Below are 25,965 nucleotides of genomic sequence, written 5' to 3'. Positions count from 1 at the left end.
AGGTATTAAAGCAACCAACCCCCCCCCGCTTCCCATCCACACTGTTCTTTCTCTCTTGCATCATCTGACACCGCTTTACCATTTCCATCTCCATCTCTTGACACCCCCACTTACCACACCTTGTTCTATCAACCACAGCAATGGCTCGTACCAAACAGACTGCTCGTAAATCCACGGGTGGCAAAGCTCCTCGTAAGCAGCTTGCATCAAAGGCTGCCAGAAAGAGCGCACCATCCACCGGTGGTGTCAAGAAGCCTCACCGATACAAGCCTGGTACTGTCGCTCTCCGTGAAATCAGACGATACCAAAAGTCCACCGAACTCTTGATCCGCAAACTCCCCTTCCAGCGCCTGGTGAGTTGAAAATGCACAAGCAGCAGCGAAGCCGTAAAACTAATAACGCACCACAGGTTCGTGAAATTGCCCAAGACTTCAAGAGCGATCTTCGTTTCCAGTCATCTGCGATCGGCGCCTTGCAGGAATCAGTCGAGTCTTATCTGGTGTCACTCTTCGAAGACACCAACCTGTGTGCCATTCACGCCAAGCGTGTCACCATTCAATCCAAGGATATCCAGCTTGCACGTCGTCTTCGTGGTGAGCGCAACTAAGTTTGATAACATAGCAGACTGGGATATGGGTGGATTACGACTTTTCTTTGTTGATACGGCGGGGATAACGGTTAGGGGAATAATCATGGCGTTATGACGAGAATTGCTTTGCTCTACAGTTGGGATGTATATTATACTAGGCCACCGCAGCAGACGCTGCCAAATACAACCGATAAACCAAGAAAAGTGTAGACCAAGACATGCATGTGACTTGCGCGCATGCTCCACTACTTTAGCTCGCGTCGCGAAATAAAAAGCAGGGAATGGTAACTACAGCAAAGGTGACGCCCATCACGAATCCTGTATGCAGCACGAACATCAGGCTGTACCCGCCGATCTATAGGTGATTGGGGCAACCGGCTGGGGGCACATACAAAGATTCAAAAATCTGATGTCCGGTGTGAGCTACTGCACGTCCAAGACTATTTACGGAGTATGCTAGTACGGGTATTAGCTTCGCAAGGGATGTGCGGCGTGTGTGCTCGCGATTTATCAAGTCTAGGTACCTAGTCCCCAAACAGTAGCGGTAGTTTAGTAGCTGGCGGGATGATTGAAAGAGCGAGGCTGGTATTTCTTTTTGGCGTTGAGATGCGGGAACGCGTCCTTTTGCATGTCGCAAAGTAGCCTGCAATCACTGAAGCGAGATGCGCAACCTCATGATGACAGCGGCGGAAAACTCGCGACTTGTTCAGCGCGCATACTCGAAACCCAGGCTCGCAAGATTCCCAATATGCTAAGACTCCAACTCGGGGCTGAGTGGTAAAGTTATTGCCTGTCCCCTCCCCCATATACACCCAACTACTTTCTGCATTCATTTAGTTGCAAGTGAATAACTTGTCAGCAGTTTGGAATAGGTGTTTACATTGCGACGCCAGGTCTAGGCTGTTGTTAATTTCTTTAGAATCGTGCTCAGTGTCTTCTTATTGATCCGCCCAAACAAGGTTATGTGTTCGGCAGCAAATTGACTGACTGCTGCGAATGCGATCCTTTGCCAAGTCGGAACCAGCTATCTCCGCCACTCGCAGTCAAGAAGCAGCTTGGGTTCTGATTCTACGACGAGAATTTCTCCACGATTCTTGTACATCTTATCATATTCGATGTTGTTTTCTTACGAACGGCCAACGACTTGTTCTAAAGAGAAGGACTAATATTTCTTTTCTGCGCAATAAACTTGCAAAAATCCTAAGGAGAAATAACAAATAATTTACATGCAAAACGGAATGACTGATTTCCTTCGCCCTCACTCCCAACTTGGCTTCCACGTCGCAAACGTTTAGAAATCCATGCCATCCTCTGCTTTAAGCCAATGAATCTATATAATGAGTCGGAAGTTGCGTCAGGACTCTGAAGCATCCGGTACCGACCATGCCCAATCTCCCCATCACAAGGCGACTGCTTGGTGTTGTGAGATCATCCCAATCTCCATCCAGCACTGCATCCTTCAGAAACGCAAGGGTTGTCTCAAAGCTCATCTTCGTAAAGGGACTCACATTGCCTTTCAGTCCCATTCTGCTAAACGCCGTAAAGTCCCCATTTCTTGTCATGTAATCGGCAATAAGGTTTAGATGCCTATTATCCACTTGAATTCCGTGAGATCCAAAAACCCCGGAAAGTTCCCTGACGATGTTGTTGCGACAGGCTTCTACCCCGTAGACGGACAAAACGGCACCGATGTCGTTGGTCTGTATGCGATGGGGGTCGATGAAGTCGCTATATCTCTGCATAGCACGCAAGTTCACGCCTGATGTGTGAATCACTCGCTCACCCTTTTCGTCCACCAATGTACAAGAACCCACACCAGCGATCTGCTGGATGACAGTCTTTCGTACTGCTTCATGGACAATGTTGAGCATGAGAACTTTCGGAATGCCCGAGTCAAATTCCAGAGTCACGTTACACCACGCTCCAGTCTGCTCGTCGCTCCGAAAGTCTGTTACTTCCGCGTATGTGTCGCGAACACGATTTGACCTGCTCTTGGCAAACAAGGCTGGTGCCTTATTATCGTTCACATCGTCCCCATAATCGTCCTCTCCCGCTGCTGTCGTCTTGTTGGTACGCTCACCGACATCATCGTCTCCGCTATCTTCATTCAATTCGTCTCTCGCCATCTGATGTTGAATCGCGTCATCGTCTTCATCGTTCGGCCCGTATGAAACCAATTCAGAACGATTCCCTCGCTCCTTGGCGTTTGTTGCATCTTCGTCTCCATCATCGTCGTCAACTTCTTCTCCGCGAGGTTCGGATTGGGATTGCGGCGCTGCCATTTCTATGACTCCAACTTTCACTCCGATGTCAGGTGTTGCACTGGTTTCTTGCGCTTGCCTCTTTTTGACCTCTCTCTTGACGATGGATAGTAAAGTTCGCAATAGCTTCTGCTCTATAGTGTCCATGACATCGGAAATGCGTATAGCATAAGTCGTAGAATACTCGTCTGAAGGGAAGAACTTCAATTTGATAGTATAAATCTTGGCAAGGCCATAGATTTTACCACGGCCAACGGTTTCTTCAACTGAGACGGTATCAAGGATTTGACCTAAGCGCAAGACACTGATGGATTTTGCGAATATCTCGGCAGCGTCGAAACCGAGTTCAGGAATGGGATACAGGGACATGGACGGTGTCGAAACCTCCCGAGTGGCAGTCATCAATATCTCTCGAAGTCGCGGAATACCCAATGTCACATTCTTGGCCGAATGTCCTGCCAAGTGGAAAGTGTTAAGAGTCATTTGAGTCGATGGTTCGCCGACTGACTGTCCTGCAACAATGCCGACGGCCTCTCCAGGCTCCACCAAAGACCTCAGATACTTCATTGCGAATAACATTTCGGCGTTTTTTTTGCTCAAGTTGACATGTGGAAGATACTGGCTGCTCTTATCGTTTTTCTCTCGAATAAGTCCTTCGGGGTTCTGGTTCAAATAGTTCGTCATCGCCTCGTAGAAAGCCTCCGATGTCACGAATGCATTGGTGGAGGGGTTCAAAGTCGCCGCCAAGGGGTCTTTGCCATTCCGATCATGGACTTTCGCATGTTTGACCGCACTCTTCATGTACTTTAGCAAGGCAGCTCGTTTTGAACCAAGGCGCTCTCCTATTTTTGGGTCGTATCTCAGTTGGGCTGCTTCAGACGTTACATTCTGCAAGATGAAGCTGAAATCAGATAAATACTTCTGCTTTGTAACGTCAAGGCCATCTTCGCCGTACAGAAATTGTATCACAGAGCCATCCGCGTCACGAACAGTTGTATCATACGCGACTGTGAGACCTTCCATTCCCTTGATGACACATCGCTGCAGGTATCCGGAACGAGATGTCTTTACGGCAGTATCAATTAAACCTTCCCGCCCAGCCATGTGATGGAAGTAGTATTCTTGGGGGCGGATGCCGGTGAGAAATCGATTAATGATGAAGCCTCCCGCCCTGACATGAGTTTCAAAAGGCCTGAAACATGGCAACGATTTGCCACTGACCATTAGAGGAACTCTCCGACCTTCCAAGACTTGTTGGCCGAGGTTGCATGATATGAGCGAGGCATTGACCCTTGAACCTTTGGCTCCTGATGTCGTCATAGCTTGCATTTGGTTCTTCGGAAACGGTTTTTCGAGCCCGTTAGGAATGCACGCTTTCTGAACGGCGTCTGTGACACCTCTCGTAGCTTGATTCATAAGCAGATCGAGACCCTCTTGTTTATTGTCATCTCGCAAGACCTCCTCTAAACGCTCCAGAAGCAGCGGATCCGAAGCATCGCTTTTCTCCTTCAAAGACACGTACTCGGCAGCTACCTGTAGACCGATTGCCTCTGCTGAGCGCAAGGCATCCTTTCTCAGTGATTCGCCAGCTGCGGTCAGTCTGAGGTCATCTATACCACAAGAAAAAGCCCTCATGTTCAGGTATCTGGTAAGCAAACGCCCAAAGCTGCTTAAAAGCTTCCCGGCAACGGCAGGACCATATATCTCATGGATTGCGTGGATGAAACCCCCAGAGCTGGAACCAATTTGCGATTTATCCAAAATGCCAGTGATGAACTCGCCATCATGGACAAAAACTGTTCCTTCCTCCGAGTGTCTTCCCCATTGCTCAGACTTGATTTGAGCGTCCTGTCTCATCATAAGGCCACCACAGTTCGACGGCTGTATATTTTTCAGTATCGTTGAGATAACCTGCTTCCCTGTCCATCTTCTGACTGGTTTCATTATTGCTGGTGGCAGAAGCTGCAATCTTTCACCCAAAATATGACCACTCTCTGGTCGAAGCGCGCTGTAGACGAGTTGATGGTAATCTTCTTTCGAAAAACATGTATCTCGATTACACAAGGCCACAGAAACGGAAATGTGGTCTTGGATCAAACCACGTAAAGGTTTGCCAGCAGTACCGGAGAGATACTGATGGTCAGTGTCAGCAATTTGTAATGCCTCTGCCCGAGCCACTTCGTTCTGAGGAAAATGCATGTTCATTTCATCTCCATCGAAATCGGCATTATACGTGTTGCAGTTCGCATAATGCATCCTAATGGTTTTCTCCCCAGGCAAGACTCGAACCCTATGACCCATGATAGAAGGCTTATGAAGTGTAGGTTGCCGATTCATAAGCACCACATCACCATTGGTGAGGTGTCTATGAACTTTCTTATTTTTGGTCTTGGAAGAATTACTACTTGTTGGGGCGAGAAGTTGATTTGCCAGGGAGATCCGATCATCGACAGATTTATTTCGGAGGTTGACCACCTGGCCATTTTCATTCTCAATGGCAAAAGCCCCCGGCCACTTATGAACGCCGTTGATGACGGCTTGCTGCATATCTCTGAAGTTGTGACTGGTGACAGGCTCGGGGTACGTCAACTTCTTGGCGAAAACAGGAGGCACGCCAATTTCATTCGTTTCGATGTTTGGGTCGGGAGAGATGACACTGCGAGCAGCGTAATTGACACGTTTTCCCATCATGTTTTTTCGAAAGAGACCCTCTTTCTTTTCTAGCTTTTGCTTGATCCCATCTTCGTTTCGTTTCGCGGCTGCGCCTTGAACTGGATTCATACTCTTGTCAATCAAGGCATTTATTCCCTCTTGTAGTTCTGTCCAGGCTTGGTGCAGTTGACTTATGCCTGCCTTCTCTCCGTTTAGAGCATGATAAACGGTTGCCATCTTGCTGCAATTTCGCAAGATCGATTTGTAAAGAGAGTTCTGCTGGGCCTCAGCGATCTGAGACTCTCCCGTTCTTGCTTCAGGGCGATATCGATTGGGAGGAACGAGAATGGTGGTAATGAAAAACATATCCGGCGTTACTTTTTCCGAACTTTGGGTTGGTGGTTTGGCGTTGTATAGCAGCGACATTACTTCTTGCTCTTTATTAAATAATTCCACCAGACGCGCCCGAACCTCCATAGAGCTGATATATCGCTGTGAAGGTTTTTCATCTGGTGCACTGACATCTACCATCTCGACATCTTCAGGAGAGGTTACACTCGATGAAGTAACCGGCACATCAGGAGAACCTTCTATATCAGCGACACCTTCATCTGAATTGAAATCTTCGTCGTTTTTGGACGTTGTCTGTCGGAACACACGGACCAGTGCGTCGGACCATCGCATACTTTTCTGTGCCATCTTGGCCCTCTCTTTCCCGGAAAGCGATTTTTCAAAAATTTTGACGAATCGATCCTTGCGGTATGTAGGAGATATCCCGCCACAACTGGAACATACTCGTTTCTTCGTTATTTCCGCCAGAAAATCTTTGATGATATATCTGCGCATCTCGCTAGCGCCTTCGTGCTTGCCTTTCTTCGTCTCCATTTTCCGCTGCCTCTTTCCTTGGAGACATTGATGGACGAAATCTTCTCTTGCTCGTGTAATTTTGTCGATGGATGTTCTTCCCTCTTCTTCAGCTTCACTACCGGATGTCGTGTCTGGATGATCCAAGTCCAGCGCTAGATCGTTTTCGCCTACAGTATCTACAAGATGGGCCTCATTGATCAAGCCATACTGAAGCAGGCGCAGCTTGCATATATATTTGTGCAAATCCTTCGGAGGTAACCGGAAACCGTTGCAATAGACACAAGTAGCTCGAAGAAGGCGATAAGCCTGGTCTAGAAATATAGGATGATAAACAGGCACAGGGAGCTCTATGTGTCCAGGATGACCAGGGCAATTGGACTGGTTGAGGTTACATGTAGAGCAACTGCAAATAAAGTCAGCTAAATCCTTCGTACTTGGCTTTGGATGTCTTACATACGGAGAATCGGCCCAAGATCCCAAAGCTGGATCATAAAGGCCACCTGAGATTGGATTTAGAAGGTTGTCGAACGTGCTTTCATTCTCAATGCGCTTGACGGAGATCGTCTGGATTTCTTTAGCAGAAAGAAATGTGAATTCAACACGCTCCACCTCCGATGAGATGGGCTGTGCGATATTCATGATAACAAGGGAGCCGAATTAATCTCCCTCTTTGTTATGTGTGTGGAGCAGTTCGGCTGTCATAGTTTGCCTGCAGTCTTTGTAGACAGGAAGGAATGAATGTTATAGCAGCTTGACCGAGAATAAAATTTTGGTGGCCTAAGCTGGCAGAATTTTGGCGCGCTAAAGTGGGTCACTCACTCATGGATGGTTGCTGTTTCTTCGGACTCTAGAATACTTACTCCCTTCGATTCTGTCAACGAGTCAACCACCCCGTCAAGAGTTAGCGACGCCAGGCCACCAAGTGCATGAGTTTCACTGTTCGATATATAACCAGTATCGGTGTAGCCTCTTTCATAGGCGCTTTATCAACTTTTCACCATGGATTCGCGTAAGTCCACAGCACTTGGACTTCGTCGTGACAATTCAGCACACATCCAGAAACCAGAGTCTGGGGTGGACAGGCTTGCTGTTCTCAAAGCCCGTGTCGCCGCAGCTACAGGTACCAGCAAAGCAAAGGGACACCCGAATCCAGCAATCGAGGGACTCAGCTCGAACACCTCTTTCACGAAAGCGGGAGAAAGTTCTGACAACCATGCTCAGCGGCATACTCAGCGGCATACTCAACCACTTGCACCTCGCGCGGTTCGTGGTTCACCAATCATAAGTCAAAGTTTTGGACAAAATAGACAAAGAGGCGAGGAATCAAATCCTTATTTCGACGAAGCCTTGGCAAAGCAAACCGCTGGCAGCAAGCAACGAGAACCAAGGCGGTTGGTGTTCAACCAGAAGGGCAAATATATTCAACAGGCTAATGCTCTACGTCGCCAAGCAGCTCTAGAAGCCATGAAAAAGCGAATAGCAGAGCAAACTAGAAGAGCCGGAATCAATGAAGACTTGGACGTGGAAAAAAATTTTGTGGTTGATGCCCCGCCTGATATAGAGTGGTGGGACGAAGCCCTCGTGGATGGGTCAAGCTATAGCGATATCGAAAGTACAGATAAATCGAAAATACATGCCCAAGACAGTATTGTCACGGAGTACATTCAGCATCCTGTTGCCCTTGAGCCTCCTCAAGATCGACACATGCCCGAAGCAAAGGCCATGTTTCTGACAACCAGGGAACAAGCGAAAATAAGACGTCAGCGGAGGATGGCGGAGTTGAAAGAAATGCAAGCCAAGATTCGCCTGGGATTAGTTCCCGCTCCGCCGCCCAAAGTGAAGAAAGCAAATCTGATGCGTGTTTTGGGTGATGGTATGTTTTTGTCGATTGAACCATGTAGCATCCTTTCTAACTGCCATCTAGTTGCCGTTAAAGACCCAACAGCAGTTGAGGCAAGGGTCAACCGCGAGATTGCAGAGAGGCACCAGAAACACGTCAGCACCAATGAGGATCGAAAATTATCCAAGGAGCAAAAACACGAAAAGCTATCTAAGAACCAGCAGAAGGATGCTAGCAGAGGCATTCACATTCTGGTTTTTAAGATTTCAAGTCTAGCAAATGGGCAGCATCGATATAAGATTGGGGTGAACGCCGCTCAACTAGCTTTGTCTGGGACTTGTATTTTGCATCCGAAATTTAATCTCGTCATCGTTGAGGGCGGCGCATGGAGTATTAATAAATTTAGAAAGTTAATGCTAGGCCGCATCGACTGGACGGAAAACTCCGCGCCCCGAAACCAGGAAGACATAACCAACGCAGATAAAGACTGGCTGCGAGCTGAGGACGAAGATAATGTCTTGAAAGACATGTCATTAAATGAGTGTAAGCTGGTATTTGAAGGAGAACAAAAGGCACGCGCATTTCGGAAATGGGGTAGTAAAGTATGCGAAACTGATTCAGAAGCTAGAGAAGTCCTGGCTAGGGCAAAAATGGAGAATTTCTGGTCTCTTGCTAAGGCCTTGCCCTAGTCGACTTATATGTCTAAGGTAAAACCCTGCTTCAAATACTTAATTTATTTTTTCCCCATCTTTTTTCTTTTAAATAAAATTACTATTTTACAATAATACAATCCCACTTATTGCACCCGTAGGTTATATAGGACGCCATAAGGCGATTGCCGCTAATTTAGCCACGAGCAATAGGCCTTCCTATGCCCTCATCAATATCAGTTATTAGCTCTATTGTGAATGCTGGAATTACTAATATGAGGATTTTGGTGATAAAAGGTTTGGCGGCTGGACCGGTTGCCAAGGAGGTACGGAGTACCTGTTAGGAGGTATCTAAGGACCTAAGGAGGTATGTATTCAGCGAAAAGTGGGCCGATACAAGGCTACACCTTAGTACCGCCCTGTGCTGTATGCTTGGTTTCATCTAAGTCCCGTCTGGTTCGATATCCAACCTCGACTCACAAGTTATTGGCGTAGACGGTGCTCTGAAAGTCATGGTGCAGAAACACCCAAAAGCCATACGGCGAGCTCGCCTCACTGCAAGCGCGGCTGCAACAATAATAGCTCTTGCTTGCGGCACCAATGTAAGTCAGGGCATGCCTCGATCTCCTGAACAGGGAAAGCACTCATTTTGATCGAGGCCTGCCTGCACTGCCTTGAAACCAACCCTCCCCTCCCACCAGACGGTTCCAAACTGCCAAAACTCTCTACTAAACTATCTACTGCAAACTACTGCTAACGCCGTCTTCAACTCTTGCCAAAATAGTATGTCTACTCAGCATGGGCACCACAATTTGCCGAGAAGCTCAGACTGTCAGCTACTGAGAGCAACTTAGTTGGGCAATTCGGCAACTTGGGGATGTATTCCCTGGGAGTTCCCGTGGGAATACTTGTCGATCAGCGAGGTCCCCGTCCGTTTGTCCTCGTCGGTGCAATCCTCCTTGTCATGGGATACTTTCCGCTTCACCTTGCCTACCAGAGTGCTTCCGGGCCTATAGCCGCCCTGTGCGTTTTCTCATTCCTTTCAGGCCTCGGGAGTTGCATGGCCTTCGCTGCCGCGGTCAAGACATCGGCTTTAAACTGGCCCAGCCACAGAGGTACGGCCACAGCATTTCCGCTGGCTGCGTTTGGTCTTAGTGCATTTTTCTTCTCGACTCTTGGTGCACTCTTTTTCCCAGGAGATCCAAGTGCTTTCCTGAAGCTCCTCTGCTGGGGTACTTTTGGCCTGATCCTTCTTGGATTCTTCTCCCTGAGGGTCTCCCCTCACCCCAGCTACCAATCTATTTCTTCTCGCGAGGAACAAATGCCATCATCTCCCTCCTCCAACCTGCCATCGCCGCCTCTTCAATCGCGATCTCTTGAAAACGGCTTCTTTGAAGATCACCCCACGTCCTCTACCGGCTCCGCGGGCATGCGTGCGGCGTCACCGCCTACTTTGCCCCGTTCCTCTAGTAGAACACCCGTTGTCGATGCTGAGGATGGTTCTATTGACGAGACCTCGTCGTTGATGTCGTCAACGGTCTTGGAGACTGTGCAAGATGTAGTGACAGTTAGTGTTGTTAGAGATCGACCTCATCGCATAGATATTCGCGGCCTAGAGCTTCTGCGTTCTAGGTCGTTCTGGTTTCTGTTTTCCATCATGGCAATTCTCTCGGGCATTGGACTCATGACTATTAAGTAAGTAGCAGCTTTTTTCTAGCACAGTCTGTTGCTTGGATGAGATTTGACCCGACTAGTAATATTGGTAACGATGTGAATGTGTTATGGAAGCACTACGACGCATCAGTGACGGAGGATTTTCTCGTTCACCAGCAACAGATGCATGTCTCGATATTATCCGTCGGCAGTTTCGTGGGCCGTCTTCTGAGTGGTATGTTCCATCCTCCTTAACATGACATCGGCTTTGCAAGGTCGAACTGGTATATGTACCTACGCAATTGCTCATGTGTTTGACGCTTTCCTCCCCGCAATCGAAAGGAGGCAGCAGATGCACAGATTTCTGACAATATTTGCACTAGGTGTTGGTTCTGATGTCCTTGTTAAACATCTTCATGCCAGCCGCCTTTGGTGCCTTTTCGTCGCGTCCATTATATTTCTTTTAGCACAAGCATGTGCACTACGGATCGAAAACCCTCAGCTCTTGGTTCTGGTGTCGGGGATGTCTGGTCTCGGATACGGGTTTCTCTTTGGAGTGTTTCCTTCCCTCGTCACCGAGACGTTTGGAATTCGCGGATTGAGCCAGAATTGGGGGTTTATGACATTAGCGCCTGTGATATCTTCAAACATTTTCAATCTCTTTTATGGGTTGGTGTTGGATTCACGAAGTGCTTTTGATCCTGACGGGCAGCGGTCCTGCCACTATGGTTTAGAGTGTTATCGTGCGGCATATTGGGCAACCTTTGGTGCTTGCACAGTAGGCATTCTCATTACCCTCTGGGCAGTCCACCACGAGCGGGTGGAGATAGCTAAAGGAAGAAAAGCCCAACATCTTTAAAGAAGCATGTACATCAGACTGCTCCTGTGCCATGATGTAGGGCCATATCTACGACCACTTAGTGAATGACTTAAGCCATACTTGAAGTTAGACGCTTCTCAAAGTAACACAGCAGCAGTCAGCCCATCAGAAAGAAAGACGGACACTGGATAAACCGTTTCGCTACTCAGCAAGATTTGTAAACGCAAATTCGAGTTGCGAACCATGGGACGATTCTAATCTGCTAGGATGCTCACGTCATTGCGTTCGCTCATGTATGCAAGAGAGTGACAAAGTCTCGTATTTAAGGTATAATCGATCAATAACATTCCCCCCTGTCTGTGCTGAAAACTGATAAATACTACCAGGTATTATCCAAGCCGAAGCCGAGCCCAAATCAATGTAATGATACGCCCCTTTCAAAGACAAGAGGTTTCAGAGAGAGAGAAAAAAAAAACGCCGGGTAATGCGTGCATTGGTAACCAGAATGAAGAAGTCTGATGACATTAAAAATAACAACAGGCCACCCTCAATACCTGGAGAAAAAAAACAGGAAACCCTGTTTCCTTTTTTTCTTTTCTTTTTCTTTTATCAAAGAAAAAAAGAATAAGCCAAGACATTATTCACTTCTGCATTCTGTGATGAATAGATGAACAGAGGGAGGGAAGTCGAGAAGTTGCTGGCAAAGATATAATAAATGATCCAACTTTAACCACGTCACGGCAAATCCGCGGGACACTCAGTCGTGTAGTACGCCTTTTACTCGAGATCCGAGATAAGGACTGCTTACTTTTGGACCGGTTATTCGGTCCACGCGGGGTTTGTGGACAGATGGCCGCCAGCCAGTACAAAGTGGCCATGTTCCTCCCTTTTTTGCAAGGCAAAGCCGCTTAGTGAACGTTGCCTGCATTGCGACTTTCGACCGCGCGACCATAGAACATGGCAGCAATCCCCGCAATGGACCGTGAATCCGCTGTCGAGTGTAACACTACAAGCCACATGGCAACGATATTAACCAAATAATGTAACATGTAGGCATGTGACACTCCATATACAGCAGCACAAATTGCAGTGCCAAAAAGGAGCCCGCTGGTAACATGCCGTAGTCGACTCGTCACTTGCGGCACCATCCTGCCAGTGGTCAAGTTCTCCACCAGCATGATAAAGGGCATTATGGATAAGACATTGTGATGGGATGAGAATGGCGTAAGCCAGTGAACAGCAAGATTGCGTACCCATACCGCTAATATTGGCAGATTGATCGGCAGAACCCATATCATGAGCAAAAGGATCGAATGAACATAGCGATGGTAGTTTAGATTCGATCGTGAATTGCCCATGCTCGATATGCGAAATGCTCGGACTGCAGTAAACAGCTGCACAAGACAAGCAACCAAGTAAGCAAATTGGTAAGGGATAAAAGTTGAAACGAGGAAAAGAAGGATTGCAGTAGAGATCATACGCCGTCTTGGCGTCGAGGGCACCAGCACTTGGGAAGCAGCTCGTTTGCGGCTCTCTGCTGCGGTTGTCGAGTTGCTACTGCAACAGCCATACAGGATCCCAAGAATCTGTGTTAGGGCAAGCACAGTGTAATGCAGAACAGCACAAACACCGATGCATACAACACCCAAGAGGGGAACCAGAAGGCAAAAGGCAGGGTTTTCAGTGCCGATGAGGAGCTCGTTCCGGTGAAACTCATCAAGATAACGTTTGCCCCAGATAAATCCAACCGTTGCCATGGTTGCGCCCTCTCGTGATGCTGCGAGGAGCGTTAAAGAAAGAAGCAAGAGAGGAATAGATCGTTTCAACGAAAGATCCAACGACTCAGAGAATGATATGAAAACGCCGATTTGGTCATATACGCGAAATTGCTTTCTGAGAACCAATGCAACAATGAGCAGCGGGAAGGCCGCAAAGACCGTTCTGTAACGCATGTATAGCTTGCCCAGGCTAGCTAGGACATCCAGGCGAAGCTTTGCCTTCACGAGCGACGAACAGGTTGGGTCAGTCCATATTTGGAGTCCTAGACCGTCGATCCTGCCGCCGAGCTCAAGAGGTGGGGGTACGTATGGGGCAATTCCATGTAAGCTTATAGCGACCAGTTTGGCATTGACGAAAAATTTGGATTCGTATGGTCTGGTGAGGGACTGCTTGACTATTGGGGCAAATAGTGTGTGTTCGGTGCGGCATGATTGAGTATCAAGCTCTAGGTTGAAGGCGAATAAGCTTGAGGTTAATGAAGGAAGTCGGATATCAACTTGCATGGGTCTATCTGGAGGTAAAACAAACGACAGTCCAAACATCATGATGTTTAGAAGACCAATAGAATTGGTTTTCTGAACGGCAGTTGTATCGCTGAACTCGGCAAGCACGAAGCCTGGATAATGGGAGTTTGCTTTGTCAACAATAGCGACGAAGTTGTATTCCACAAGGACTGGCAAATCGTATTGCAAGTACGAAAAAGGTCGAGTCGCTTTTTCTCCCTCCAAATAGAACGGTTGCCTCGTTGTTCTTGTAGATGCTGGCAAAGGAATGGCATCAGGTCCGACATTTTTGCAAGCTAGCCGACCTGGGCTATCCCTGGGCAGAGCTCCATTGTCTGATTGTTGTTCTGCCATCGAAGGTGGCTGAGTAGGAGAAACCGTGCACACGAGCACCTCCAGTAGGCCAGACTCTGCTGAGTTGTCCAGTGTAATATCCGTCAACAAGGAGAACCTTTTAGATACCGAAGTATCGGCAGGCGGAATTGGGAGAAGATGCACCTTTGTATCATGTTGGCTGCCTAAATGATCCAAAACTAATCGATCTCCCGCAGAAATTATCCGGCTAGACTCATGGTCGAGTGCGATAGATTCAGTACGTTCTTGAAGAGCAATTGAATTTTCAGCGGTTGTTTCTAAGCCAGATAACAATCGTTTTCTGAACAGTCGCATCCTCTCAGCACGAGGTTTCGTCTGAGAGGCACGATGTACATCAACGATATCATACAGCGTCTTGGCCACGACCTTGCGGAATTGGTCACACCAAAGAATGGCCTGGTGATCCATACTCGTCCACACGGTTGGTATTCCCGTCGTGAAGACGGTGAAACCATGTGTTGCCGGAACAAGTGGTTCCACACTGGCATAGTCAGAAGGCACTACGGTGTCCAATGTACCACCTGCAATTGAAATTAAAGTAACGTGCCATAATGGGTTGTTGTTCGCCCATTTCTGCGCGTATGCTTTTCTCCAGTATGCGTTGATTTCATCATAGATGTGGACTATTTGGCTATCAAATGTTACCGGAGGTCGGGAATGAGGGGCAGACAGAGTGATGATTGTGTTGATGGAATTGGCTTGATAATTTGGCTGTACCAGCATGGTTCTTGCGACTATTCCGCCCATGGAATGTCCCAAAATCACTACCGAGCTGGGGTCAGGCAGTTGGGAGTCTCGACTAGTCCTGTGCGGATCGGAATAAAGCGAAAGGATGTATCTGATCGCCTCGTTCAAGTACTCCGCCTGGTCAAGAAGAGTTTGTCCATGAAAGGCGGTGATATCCTCATTAAAGTCAACAGTAAAAAAATCAAGGTTTCGCACTTCCGAGACCTTCGAGCGTCCATCGCGTTGCAAAACTTCGTGAAAGTAATTTGCAGCTTCTGCTGCAATGGGCCGGACTTGCTTATAGCTACCAGCATTCCCTGGTATGAATAGTATGGGGATGCCACGTAACTGCGTTATGGAAACGTTAGTCTTCCGAAATTATACTTCCTGTATCGAACGGCTCAAAACAGACCCAAGGGTAAGTTGAAATGTTACCTTTTTTTCGTCGTCAATTCCCTGCTCGCGATACAGATACAACGAATATTTTGTCGCAAAGCGTGTATGTTCGGTGTCAAACTCGCTGAAATGAATGTAAGAGGGTCGCATATACGACATGCGACAACCCTTCCCTTCGCTTTGGTAGCCAGTCAGAGATTTAAGGATCAGCGCTAACAATGTTATACCGATAGCAGCAGTCAGAAGTACAGTAGTAGAAACGAATGCTGGTCGACGGTCATTGCTGTCGTGAGCTGAATTCAACGATGGTTTATTTAGAGCCATGGTCGTGGCGGAAACCATGGAGGCACGGGGTAAGTCTGAAATCGGTCTTGATGGACAGCTTGCACATCCGCTGTTCTCTTCACTGCTTCCCCAACCATGTTGCATCGTCCGGTTCATTGATGAGACTGCGAATTGCGATTCGGGTTGTGGAACTGCAGCTCGGCTTTTGTGGTCCGCTACATCGCAACTGCCAGACAATTCTTCACCGACATCAATGATTTCGATCGGGCGGTTTGCCATTTGTCGAGCGTTCCATGCAGTATTAACGAATGACGAGTATGGTGAAATATGTAACGAGCGACAGGCGGATAGCAGTTGTGAAAACAAAAAATTGTAGAGGCAGTCGCAAACTATAGCAAAGCGACGGCCGGTGTGTCAAATGATCTGATTCCTATCGTCGTCGTCATTGTTAAGGCATAACGTCCATGAGCCAAACCCTCTCTGCGATATCGTCAAGAAGGTTATCCAGCTGAGATTAGGGACGGTGTGACGGAATGCCCACAGTGGGTCGTAACGAATTCCGAGCAAATGCCAATTTTATATCAAAGTACGAACTTATATTAAAATATACTAAAAATAATTTTTGATTTTTTTTAAAAGTATTTTATTATAGCTAAGTAACTTATTATTATTGTTATACTATTAATATTCTTTTATAATATCTTGTACATTAATAATAAATGCACATAATTATTTAATTATATTAGAGATTTTTTAAAGATAAGTAGCTTATCTAGTACTTTAAAAAGATAATATAGTAGGTGTTCATTAATGCACGAATAACCCCATATCAACACTATCACCATATATATATATATATATGTATTACTCTAGCTAAGCTATCTAGGGGGGATAGGTCCCCATCTAGCCTAATACTAGTACCTCTATATCTAATATATATAGAAAACCCGAGTGCCGGGAGAAAAACCTATATATTATCTGTAGTCAATAGTATCCCTTCGAATTTGAAAGGGATTTACTATATATTGCGAGGAGGTATCCTATCGCGTAAGACTAGATTTAGCGGCAGGACTAGGAAAGTATAGATAGTGGGAGCGCCTTGATAGGCGCGGTGGCTTATATTAGTGGTCATTAGTTTGGCTCTAGGGTGGGTGTGCATTAGGTCCGGCGTAGGCAGTATTGTTGGGTAGGGGTAGTGATAGTAATATCAATATCGGGTGAGCGGCGGTAATACGGTAAGTCGCGCGTTTTATTATTATTAATTTCGTCTGATGTAGATTAGGGCAGCTAGCGGACGGTCGAGTGATCTAGTGCGGGTATATAGCGGTATAAAGTCTCCCTTACCTGCCCTACCTTTTTGTTTTTTTTTCTCTTCCCTTTTTATTCTTTATTAAAAATTACTAAAAATTTTCCTTTACTCTCTTATATATATATTGCAATTCTCAAGGTCACTATAAAAGCAGAGCCTTACTAGCTAGCTAGATAGCACGAGACTGTCTACGACTTGTGAACTAATTTTAGTATAATACTAGATTTTTCATTAAGTCCTAAGACTATACAAGTGCTATAAAGCAGGGCTGTCACGGGCTCGGGCTACGCCCGCGCTATAATGTGGCTAGGACTCGGGCTGCGCCCGTGCCTAGCCTAAGTAGGGTCATATAAGTCAGCAGCATAGGGTCATAAGACTACGCTAGGACCTCAACCCATACCAACATATAGTTAAATAGACTATTAAGAGGCCCCTATTTGGGTCCTCTCTCCTTCCTCCTTAGTCTATTTAATATATTCATTCGATACCTATTTGCAGTAGCCCTAGGGCTAGTCCTTTATATTTAAATAGACTCTCTTAGCCTTACTATTATAACCTTATATTATAGAGCTAATAATGCAGGCTATATAAGATATCGAGATAAGTATACCTAGAGAAATAGGCCTAGATAACCCGAGACCATAATGCCCCTAATATAATATATATACCTAAGTAGAGTAGCTTGCAATAGGGTTATAATAGATAGAGGCGTAGATATAGATTAATGCGTAATACTTTGGGGCTATTGCCGCCTTACTGCAGACCCTTCTCGCAAATTAGTTAAATAGCTCTTAAAATGCTACTTAACCAGCCCCGGTTATATAATAGAATAACCCCCTCCCTATTATTTAGGATACCTAGCTAAAGCATAAGCCGATCCCGATAGGGGACCCCTTTAATGGCAAAAAGGCTATATTTATAGCCTGGCGGACCTTTATACAATATAAGCTTAAGGTCGATAGGGACTTTATTAGAGATAAAAAGACTTAATAGATATTTATCTTCTAGAACCTATCGTCTATAGTCTAATTATAGATCGCAGCCTTTTTTAAGAATAGTACAGCTTATAATTATAATATAATAAAGTTCTTTAAATACCTCTAATATCTCTTTAAGGACCTATATCGGTAGGATCGTATTATTATTAAGCTTAAGTACTCTTTATGCTAAAGCCTAAAGGAACTTTTTACTGCTTTTTTTATGCAATTTAAGGAAAAATTTATACTTATTAGTAGTCTCGGTTAGCCTAAGGAAATTAAGCTAGAATATCTTTAATCGGCGCTTAATACTCGTATAGCTAATAAGATTATTAGTCTTAGGGTCTCCTATTATAATTACTATTCGGTAATAGACTATTATTAATAAATTGCTATTGATATTGAGACTAGCCTAACTACTAACTACTACCTAGGCTTAGCCTATTCCTAATTAATTTATGCCTAGGATTCTAAGGGCGATATATAAATATCGGGTATTAATAAGCTAGACTTAAAGAGTAATTTATTTAGAACGATATAAATCTCTATAGAACGATATAAAAAATATAGGAAAAAAGGTCTTTATTTTTAATATAGCTTTTTTAAATATTAAAGGAGGGTATACTACTTACTATTAGTAATCTAGCTAAATATAATCTAGGTAGCCTTGCTAGACTTATAAATTATAAAGGTTAAAAGTAGCGATAATAATTAGGGGAAAGAATAGCCTTTAAGCTTAATCTCGCTAGAAGGCTTAAAATATATATATAGACCCTAGCCTAATTATAAAAGGAATTGAAGGAAATTATAAAATAAATAGATAGATACTCCTTTTTAGTATTAATTTTATATAAATCTTATACCTTTATTGATACTTTAATCGACTTAGGATATAATTACTATAGCACTATAAGTAAAAAGATAGTATAATAGTTAGGCCTCTAATCTATCTGCCTACTATAATATAGGGAAATCGGAATAATAGTAGATATTTAAAGCTATTTAGGAGAATATAAAGTAATATATTGTTAAAATCCTATAGTAGCCTACTAGGCTGCTGGCCTAATGCCCTACTGGCTTACTGACCTTCTGGCCCTTATACCGCCTCTTGGACTTATGGTAGTCTTATCTTAGGCCTTTGCCTTTTACCTTAGGATTTTCAGTGGATTATTTACTGTATATCAAGTAAGTAGGCCTTAAGGTAGGCCTTATTAAAAAGGTGTGGCATTGCTAAATTAGCGTGGTGGGCCTACTAGTGTGGTGGCGGCCTACTAGTGTGGTGGCTAGTCTACTAGTGTGGTGGGTAGTCACTAGCGTGGTGGCTAGTTACTAGTGTGGTGACTAGTTACTAGTGCGGTGGTTAGGGTGGTTGGAAAGGCTGGATATAGTGGGGCTGCTGACGTATTATATACGTGGCATAGCGAGCATTACGGGGAGCTTTCTTACTGGCTACCCTGGATGCCTGGGCCCACCCCTCCTTCGTGTATATATAGGATAGCTTTCCCCCTTCTTTCTAGATAGTAGAAGGGTAGCACAATCGAGTCTGTTAATGCACTATATGCCTCTTAACTTCTTACCTTCCCTGCGTTTTCTGGTTATCTTATATTTGCCTTGCCTTTACACTTGCCCTGCTTTATAGCACTTGTATAGTCTTAGGACTTGGTGAAAAATCTAGTATTTATACTAAGATTAGTTCACAGGTCGCAGACAGTCTTGTGCTATCTAGCTAGCTAGTAAGGCTCTGCTTTTATAGTGACCTTGAGAATTGCAATATATATTCCTCTATTACCTATATTATTTATATAGTAATTAATATCGATAGATAGCCGTCTATAGTTATACTTTATATTATTTTAAGCCTTACCTATGATATTATCCTTAAGATATCTTAGATAAAGCACTATAATATTATACTATAGGTAAAGTAGTGCTAATTAAAGATCGGATTAATAGGTAACCTTATTATTAAGGAGTTAATAAAAAGACAATAAAGTCTAATTATAATAAATATCCTTAGCTTAATCTTCTATAATATACTAAAATAGGCGAAATACTTTAGGGACTAATTAACTTCTTTTATTACGATAAGTTTATAAAAGATAATATACATCCTCTACATTATATTACTACTTTATTAAAATTCTGCCTTATAATTATAAAAGCTATAGATACTCCTAATAGAATTATAAGAATTTACTAACTTTTTTAATAAAGAGAAGGCTTTTAGTCTCTTTTTATATTAGGGTATATTAGACTATTATATCTAGCTTAAAAAGACTATAGATAAAAGCTAGCTAGACTTACTTTAAGGCTTATTATATAATATACTATAAGACTAATTACTTAAGGTTTAGAGATAAGTAATTAACCTAATAGATAAAAGATAGATTTATATAAGCTCCTTATCGGCAGTAGTATTAATCCTATTAGCTAAAAAGGGGAATAATAAATAGTATTTTTATATTAACTATTAGGCCCTTAATAAAGTTATAATTTAAAACCAATATCCCCTCTTTTTAATTAAAGAGATCTTACGATCTTTATCCTAGGCAAAATAGTTTACTAAAATTAATATACGTATAGCATTCTATAAGATATATATTATAGAGGGCGATAAATACTTAACTATATTCTATATACGATTTAGACTATTTAAATAGCTTATTATACTATTTAGCCTAATTAGGGCCCTTATAACCTTTTAAAGATATATTAATAAGGCCTTAGGGAATACGCTAAGAGACTTTATAACTATTTATTTTAATAATATTTTAATCTATACTAGGGGATTAAAGGTAGACTATATAAGGCGCATTAAGGAAGTCCTTTAATAATTATAAAAGGCCGGCTTAAATTTAGATCTTAATAAATGCGACTTTATAGTAAAAAAGGTTTAATACTTAGGATATATTATAATAGCTAGAAAGGAAATCTATTTAAACTCCGAAAAGATTAAAGCTATTTAGAATTAAGAAGCACTTATAAAATTAAAAGGTGTTTATAGTTTCTTTAGTTTTATTAATTTCTATTGCGATTTTATTTTAGACTTCTTTTACTTTATCGACCTTTTAGTTAAATTAATAAAGAAAAGGGTCCTTTTCTAATAGTTAGATAAAGAAAAGGCGGTATTTTAGGCGCTTAAATAGTATTTTATATCGTCTTTAGTTCTTACCTAATAAGACCCTAATAAAGAGATAATCCTTAAGGTAAATAGTTTTAGTATAGCCTTTAGTAGCTATCTATTATAAGTCGGGGAAGATAATATACTTTACCCTATTATATACTATTCTACTTACTTATTAAATATAGAATAGAATTATATTATATATAATAAAAAACTCCTTACTATTATCTTTTGCCTTAAGGTATAATTAATAGAATTCTGCTTAATAGCCTCTTTTTTTACTATCCTTACCGACTATAAGAACTTAAAGTATTTCGCCTAACTATAAGAAATATCTAAATAATAAGCCCGATAAGCTAAGACTTTAGTGCTTTTTAACTTCTATCTTTAGTATTAACTAGGGTTATAAGCCTAATGCCCTAATATGCTTTCTCGATAAAAATAAAAGGCAAATAAGGTAGAGCTATAAATCAACTAAATTTTAAAACTAATATCTATTTTAGCTTTTAATATAGATAGGATAGAAGGTATTAGGACCCTAATTTTAGATTTAGAGGTTACCCTATTTTATAGCCTATATATCTTTACTAATACTTATCTTTAAGCTCTTTAGGATTAAATAATATCTAAAAATAGTATATATTAGGCCTAATAAATAGTAATAGCAAATAGAGAGCGATAATTCCCTATAAAGGCAGTAATATAAAAATAAATTATAGATTATACCTTAAATATATATAATATACTACTTTATTAAAGGCAGGTATAACTCCTATTGTTTGAGCCCCTAATTATAATAGTAATTTAATAGTACTATAACTCGCTTATAGCGGGTTACCTTAGGAAGAATATTACCTTCTAATTATTATAATAGGATTATTATTTCGATAATATATTATCTAAAGTAATAAGGTTTATTTAGAACTATTAATACTATAGGGTATATAAGAGCCGCTAGCTATAATAGGATCTACTATAGCCTTTACTAATCCTAGACTATTTTTAGTCGTAAATATTAATAGACTTTATAATAGACCTCCCTGCCTATAACTCTTCCGACCTATGCTTCCTTATGGTAATTACCGACTGCTTATTAAAGTATATCTAGCTAAAGGCAATATACTTTATAATAGCTAAAGAGTATATAGAGCAATTCTAATAATACTAATAGCGCTTTTATAAATTCCCTAATAAGATTATTAGTAATAAAGGCTTAGATTAGGTAGGATAATTTTAAATAATACTTTATAAAATAGCTAAAACTAAATAACTCCTTTTAACTATATATTACCCCTAAACTAATAGCAGTATAGAACGAATAAACTAAAAGGTCTAGGCTATCTTCTATATTATAGTCTCTTTTAACTAGTATAATTAGCCTAAGCACCTTATTATATGCTAACTTGCTTTAAATAACTAGATATTATTAGTAATAGGGTTTAGCCTAAACTAGCTCTTTAATAGGTTCGATATACTAATTATTACGCTAGCCCTAAAGGTAATATTAGGCTTAAAGATACTAAAAGGGTAGGCAGCTTTTTTTTTTAATTAACCTCTAAGAGGAAGGAGAGTTAGCCTAAACTATTATCGCTTTTATATTATAACGATAATAGGACGTAATAAATTATTTATACTACTTAGTAGAGTGTTTTTAAATTAGAGATTATATATAGCTTAGCCTAAAGAATATTAAGATAAACTATTTTTATAAAAAGCTTAATTAGGTCTCTACTAAATATACTATTATCGCTATCCTATCTTTACTTACTATTTGGCTTAATATCCCTAAGGGTATTTATTTAGTTTTTTATATCGATTTTATTAAATAGGCTGCTTTTAATCTACTTCCTATATAGATTATAACTGATATTAGGCTTAGGCCTTTATTTATTCTTCCTTAAGATTCTAATTAGCTATATAAAGAATATAAGGTTAAAGCGATATTAATAGCGAGAAACGCTTAAAGCTAAGGTAGGAACTACGATATATTAGTTAAATAGATAGGATATAATTTACTTATATAAGAACCCTTAGAAAACTTTAAAGATTTAGTAGTATAAAAGACATTTGAAATTAAATAGGGTAATATTTATATATATAATAGGCCTGCCGGGGAGGGTTCATAAAAAAACTCTCGCGATTTCGCCCGCACCTAGGTAGCGGCACGGAACCGCCTCTAAAATCAATTCTGATATTTCCAATCGCTTTTTCTCGTCCATTTACCCCCCTCACCTATAGCGCATCGCATCTAGGGAGTAAGCATAGTAGGCGCAAATAAAGTAATAGATATCGATAAAGGGAATAAAGGCGGTATAGTATACAGCCGCTACAACCCTAATACTATAATCGCAAATAGTATATAGTACAACTAATCCGAGACCGAACCTGCCTAAAGGCAGAAGCGACTAATAGCCGATGTTATTATAGACTTTATAAAAGAGCTTTAGGACTATATTCCCTTAATAGTACTAGGAAGAGTGCAAGAGGCTATAAACTTTATAGTAGAGATTGCCTGGCAAAAGGCCGACCTAGGCAATATTTATACCCCTATTGGAACCCTTATATAGACGATCGAGACCGTAATTAATAAGGCTATATAGAATCTCCTAAAACCTACTGTAGCCCCTACTATATAGGCATCTATCGCTGTATAAGGGCTTGCAGCTGCTATACTACCCTAATACAGCCTAGCTCCCCTTATAGTACCCCCCTATATCTACCGCGAAGTCCTTATTAAAGGAAATACTATTAGCGAAATCCTTTAGAATTACACCCTAATTGAAATCGTTAATATAGTTAATAGGGCTACCGCCGAGGGAATAGTAGTTGCAGCCTATAGGCTCTATAGTAGTAATATAATTATTACTTTTAAAGAAGAAAAAGCGAAGTATACTATAGATATAACCTAGGTATACCCTACCTTCGGCTAAAAGGTAGAACCTAATTAATACTCATTTAGTATTATTATTAAAAGCTTCCCGACCTATTATACTATAAATGCTACGATAAAAGATATTTAGTCGAATCTTACTAAAGCTAATAGAGAGGGCTTTACTAAGGTCTCCTTTTGCCGCCTTAGGGGGACTATAATATAGGCGCCCTTAATTATAAAGGTAGACTCTATCGACCTTATAAATAAGCTTTATAAAGCCGGCATTATATACTAAGTAGAGATATTCGAAGCCGAACTTTATAATAATACTATATACCCTCACTAGTATTATAATTGCTTTAAATTCAGCTATATCGCTATATACTATACAGCGGCAGCTCGCTATAGCTAGTATGGCTCTAAATGCTACTTAAATAGCGATTAAAGCTGCCTAGCTACTATATAGAACTAATATAAATCCTGCTTTAACTATTACGGACTATACTTAGCGTAGTCCTGCCTCTATAAAATAGCAAACGAATAATAGGAAAAAGCTAGAAATTCTTATAGCAATAGACTAAAGCTCTTCACTTTATATATAGCATTAAATACTAATACTATCCTAATCGCAGACTAGGGCTGCTGCCGTATAGCTAACGGATCTCCCCTATATAAGCCTTCCCCCTAAAAATAAGGCCGACCGGTTGGAAATATTAATAGGACCCCCTATATTAGGGCCGATAGTAGTATTACTGCTTTCTTTTAAGCCGCCCTTATATAAGACTATAATACGACCACGCCTACCCTAGATGCCCAACCTATAGCTACCTCTAATATACCGCTGCTATTAACCCCCTCGCGATTATCTATATAATAATAGTCCTCTATTGGAATATATAGAAGAAAACCACCTTTATAAGACTAGTACTTTATTACTAATACGAGCCTAATAGTATAGCGATCTAAAAACCTATTACGCTTAGATAGACCCTACTAAGCCCTAGCCTTAGAAGATATATATTAGTAGCATATAGCGGGAGAATAGCAATATATATCTATAAGTGGTATAGGCCCGGTATATAATCTAGCGATAAAGGAACTAACTAATATAAGATTTCCCTACTATATACTAATATCTACTCTATCTACTCCTTAGGCTATAAGCTAAACTAAATAACCCTTTTTATTATACTTGCTAAGCTCCTATCCTACCCCTATAGTACCCTTATTAGGGACTTTAATATATATTACCCTCTATAGGATAGCCTAGACTAGACCTTACTTAATATTAATACTCTCTTTAAACTTATAATATAATAGCGGCTTAGGCTAATTACTTTTTATAGCGAGATAATAAAAAAGGCCTTAAAAAAGAGAAATAGCACTATCGACTATATATAAGTTATACCGGATATTATAGTTAAATATCTTAAAAACGCTAACCTTATTAAGTCTAATTATATCCCCTAGTTTATATATATTAAGACCGATAACTATTATATAAAAGCCTCCCTTTTAAAAAACAGCTAGAAGTCCCTTAATTAATACCTTACTTAAGCTAAAGCAAAAAACCGACTTACTATTTACTATATTAGGGCCCTGCTTTACTCCCCTATTAAGATAGATATATATACCGAATGGCTTACCGGCTAACTCTAGAGTATTACTAATATCGCGGTACTAAAGAGGGCACCTAAAGCTCTTAGTATAGAGCCTTAGTAGAACTCTTACGCTAAAATAGCCTAAATAGTAGTAAAAAAGGCCTACCGAAAATAGGTAGTATACTATACCCTAGAGAACCTTAGCGCTGCCTAAAAAGCGGGAGCGATTTAGTCTTATATTATTTAGGAGGAATAGCGCTAATTATAGTAAGAGGCCCTTAATAAAGTAACTATATAAAATACCGACCTATAGTCTCTAGACAAATAGGCTCGCCTATATAGCGGCCTCCCGCCTAAATTAAAAGAGATCCCTCTACTAAAATAAAGCAGTCTAAGCCCGAAAGTAATAATATATAAAGAAAAGGTATAAATACTCGCCTAATAATTCTTCCCTACCTCCTAAGCTATTTATAATAATATCCCTAACCTAATATTCCCCTAGCTTATTACTACTATATTCCCCTCTATAGACTCTTTTACCTACGAAGAGGTATATACTATATTATGCAATATAGTAGGCTAAAAAGCATTAGGCCCTAATAGGCTCCCGGTAGGATTCCTTAAAGTATATAGCCCTCTACTCGTTTAAATCCTAATATACCTCTTTAATAAAATATACTATATTA

General features: G+C 41.6%; 5 protein-coding genes across 5 annotated transcripts; 3 read left to right on the top strand and 2 right to left on the bottom strand.

Moving 5' to 3' along the window:
• Nucleotides 1-140: 140 nt before the first annotated feature.
• On the top strand, nucleotides 141-607 carry UV8b_05025 (uncharacterized protein; the record flags this gene model as incomplete). Its single annotated transcript, XM_043142523.1, has 2 exons — nucleotides 141-353; nucleotides 410-607. The coding sequence occupies 2 exons, from the start codon at nucleotides 141-143 to the stop codon at nucleotides 605-607; spliced, it is 411 nt and encodes a 136-aa protein (XP_042998457.1).
• Nucleotides 608-1,905: 1,298 nt separating this feature from the next.
• On the bottom strand, nucleotides 1,906-7,008 carry UV8b_05024 (uncharacterized protein; the record flags this gene model as incomplete). Its single annotated transcript, XM_043142522.1, has 2 exons — nucleotides 1,906-6,772; nucleotides 6,827-7,008. The coding sequence occupies 2 exons, from the start codon at nucleotides 7,006-7,008 to the stop codon at nucleotides 1,906-1,908; spliced, it is 5,049 nt and encodes a 1,682-aa protein (XP_042998456.1).
• Nucleotides 7,009-7,368: 360 nt separating this feature from the next.
• UV8b_05023 (uncharacterized protein) lies at nucleotides 7,369-8,898 on the top strand (the record flags this gene model as incomplete). Its single annotated transcript, XM_043142521.1, has 2 exons — nucleotides 7,369-8,242; nucleotides 8,294-8,898. The coding sequence occupies 2 exons, from the start codon at nucleotides 7,369-7,371 to the stop codon at nucleotides 8,896-8,898; spliced, it is 1,479 nt and encodes a 492-aa protein (XP_042998455.1).
• Nucleotides 8,899-9,371: 473 nt separating this feature from the next.
• Nucleotides 9,372-11,371, top strand: UV8b_05022 (uncharacterized protein; the record flags this gene model as incomplete). The annotated part of the gene is made up of 4 exons (XM_043142520.1): nucleotides 9,372-9,461; nucleotides 9,644-10,554; nucleotides 10,614-10,747; nucleotides 10,896-11,371. 4 exons carry the CDS (start codon nucleotides 9,372-9,374, stop codon nucleotides 11,369-11,371), a joined length of 1,611 nt encoding a protein of 536 aa, XP_042998454.1.
• Nucleotides 11,372-12,240: 869 nt separating this feature from the next.
• Nucleotides 12,241-15,675, bottom strand: UV8b_05021 (uncharacterized protein; the record flags this gene model as incomplete). Its single annotated transcript, XM_043142519.1, has 2 exons — nucleotides 12,241-15,063; nucleotides 15,151-15,675. The coding sequence occupies 2 exons, from the start codon at nucleotides 15,673-15,675 to the stop codon at nucleotides 12,241-12,243; spliced, it is 3,348 nt and encodes a 1,115-aa protein (XP_042998453.1).
• Between the last annotated feature and the right edge of the window lie 10,290 nt (nucleotides 15,676-25,965).

This window comes from Ustilaginoidea virens, chromosome 4 (assembly GCF_000687475.1).
Source record: "Ustilaginoidea virens chromosome 4, complete sequence".
NCBI lineage: Eukaryota > Fungi > Ascomycota > Sordariomycetes > Hypocreales > Clavicipitaceae > Ustilaginoidea > Ustilaginoidea virens.
This window is presented reverse-complemented; position numbering and strand designations above follow the sequence as displayed.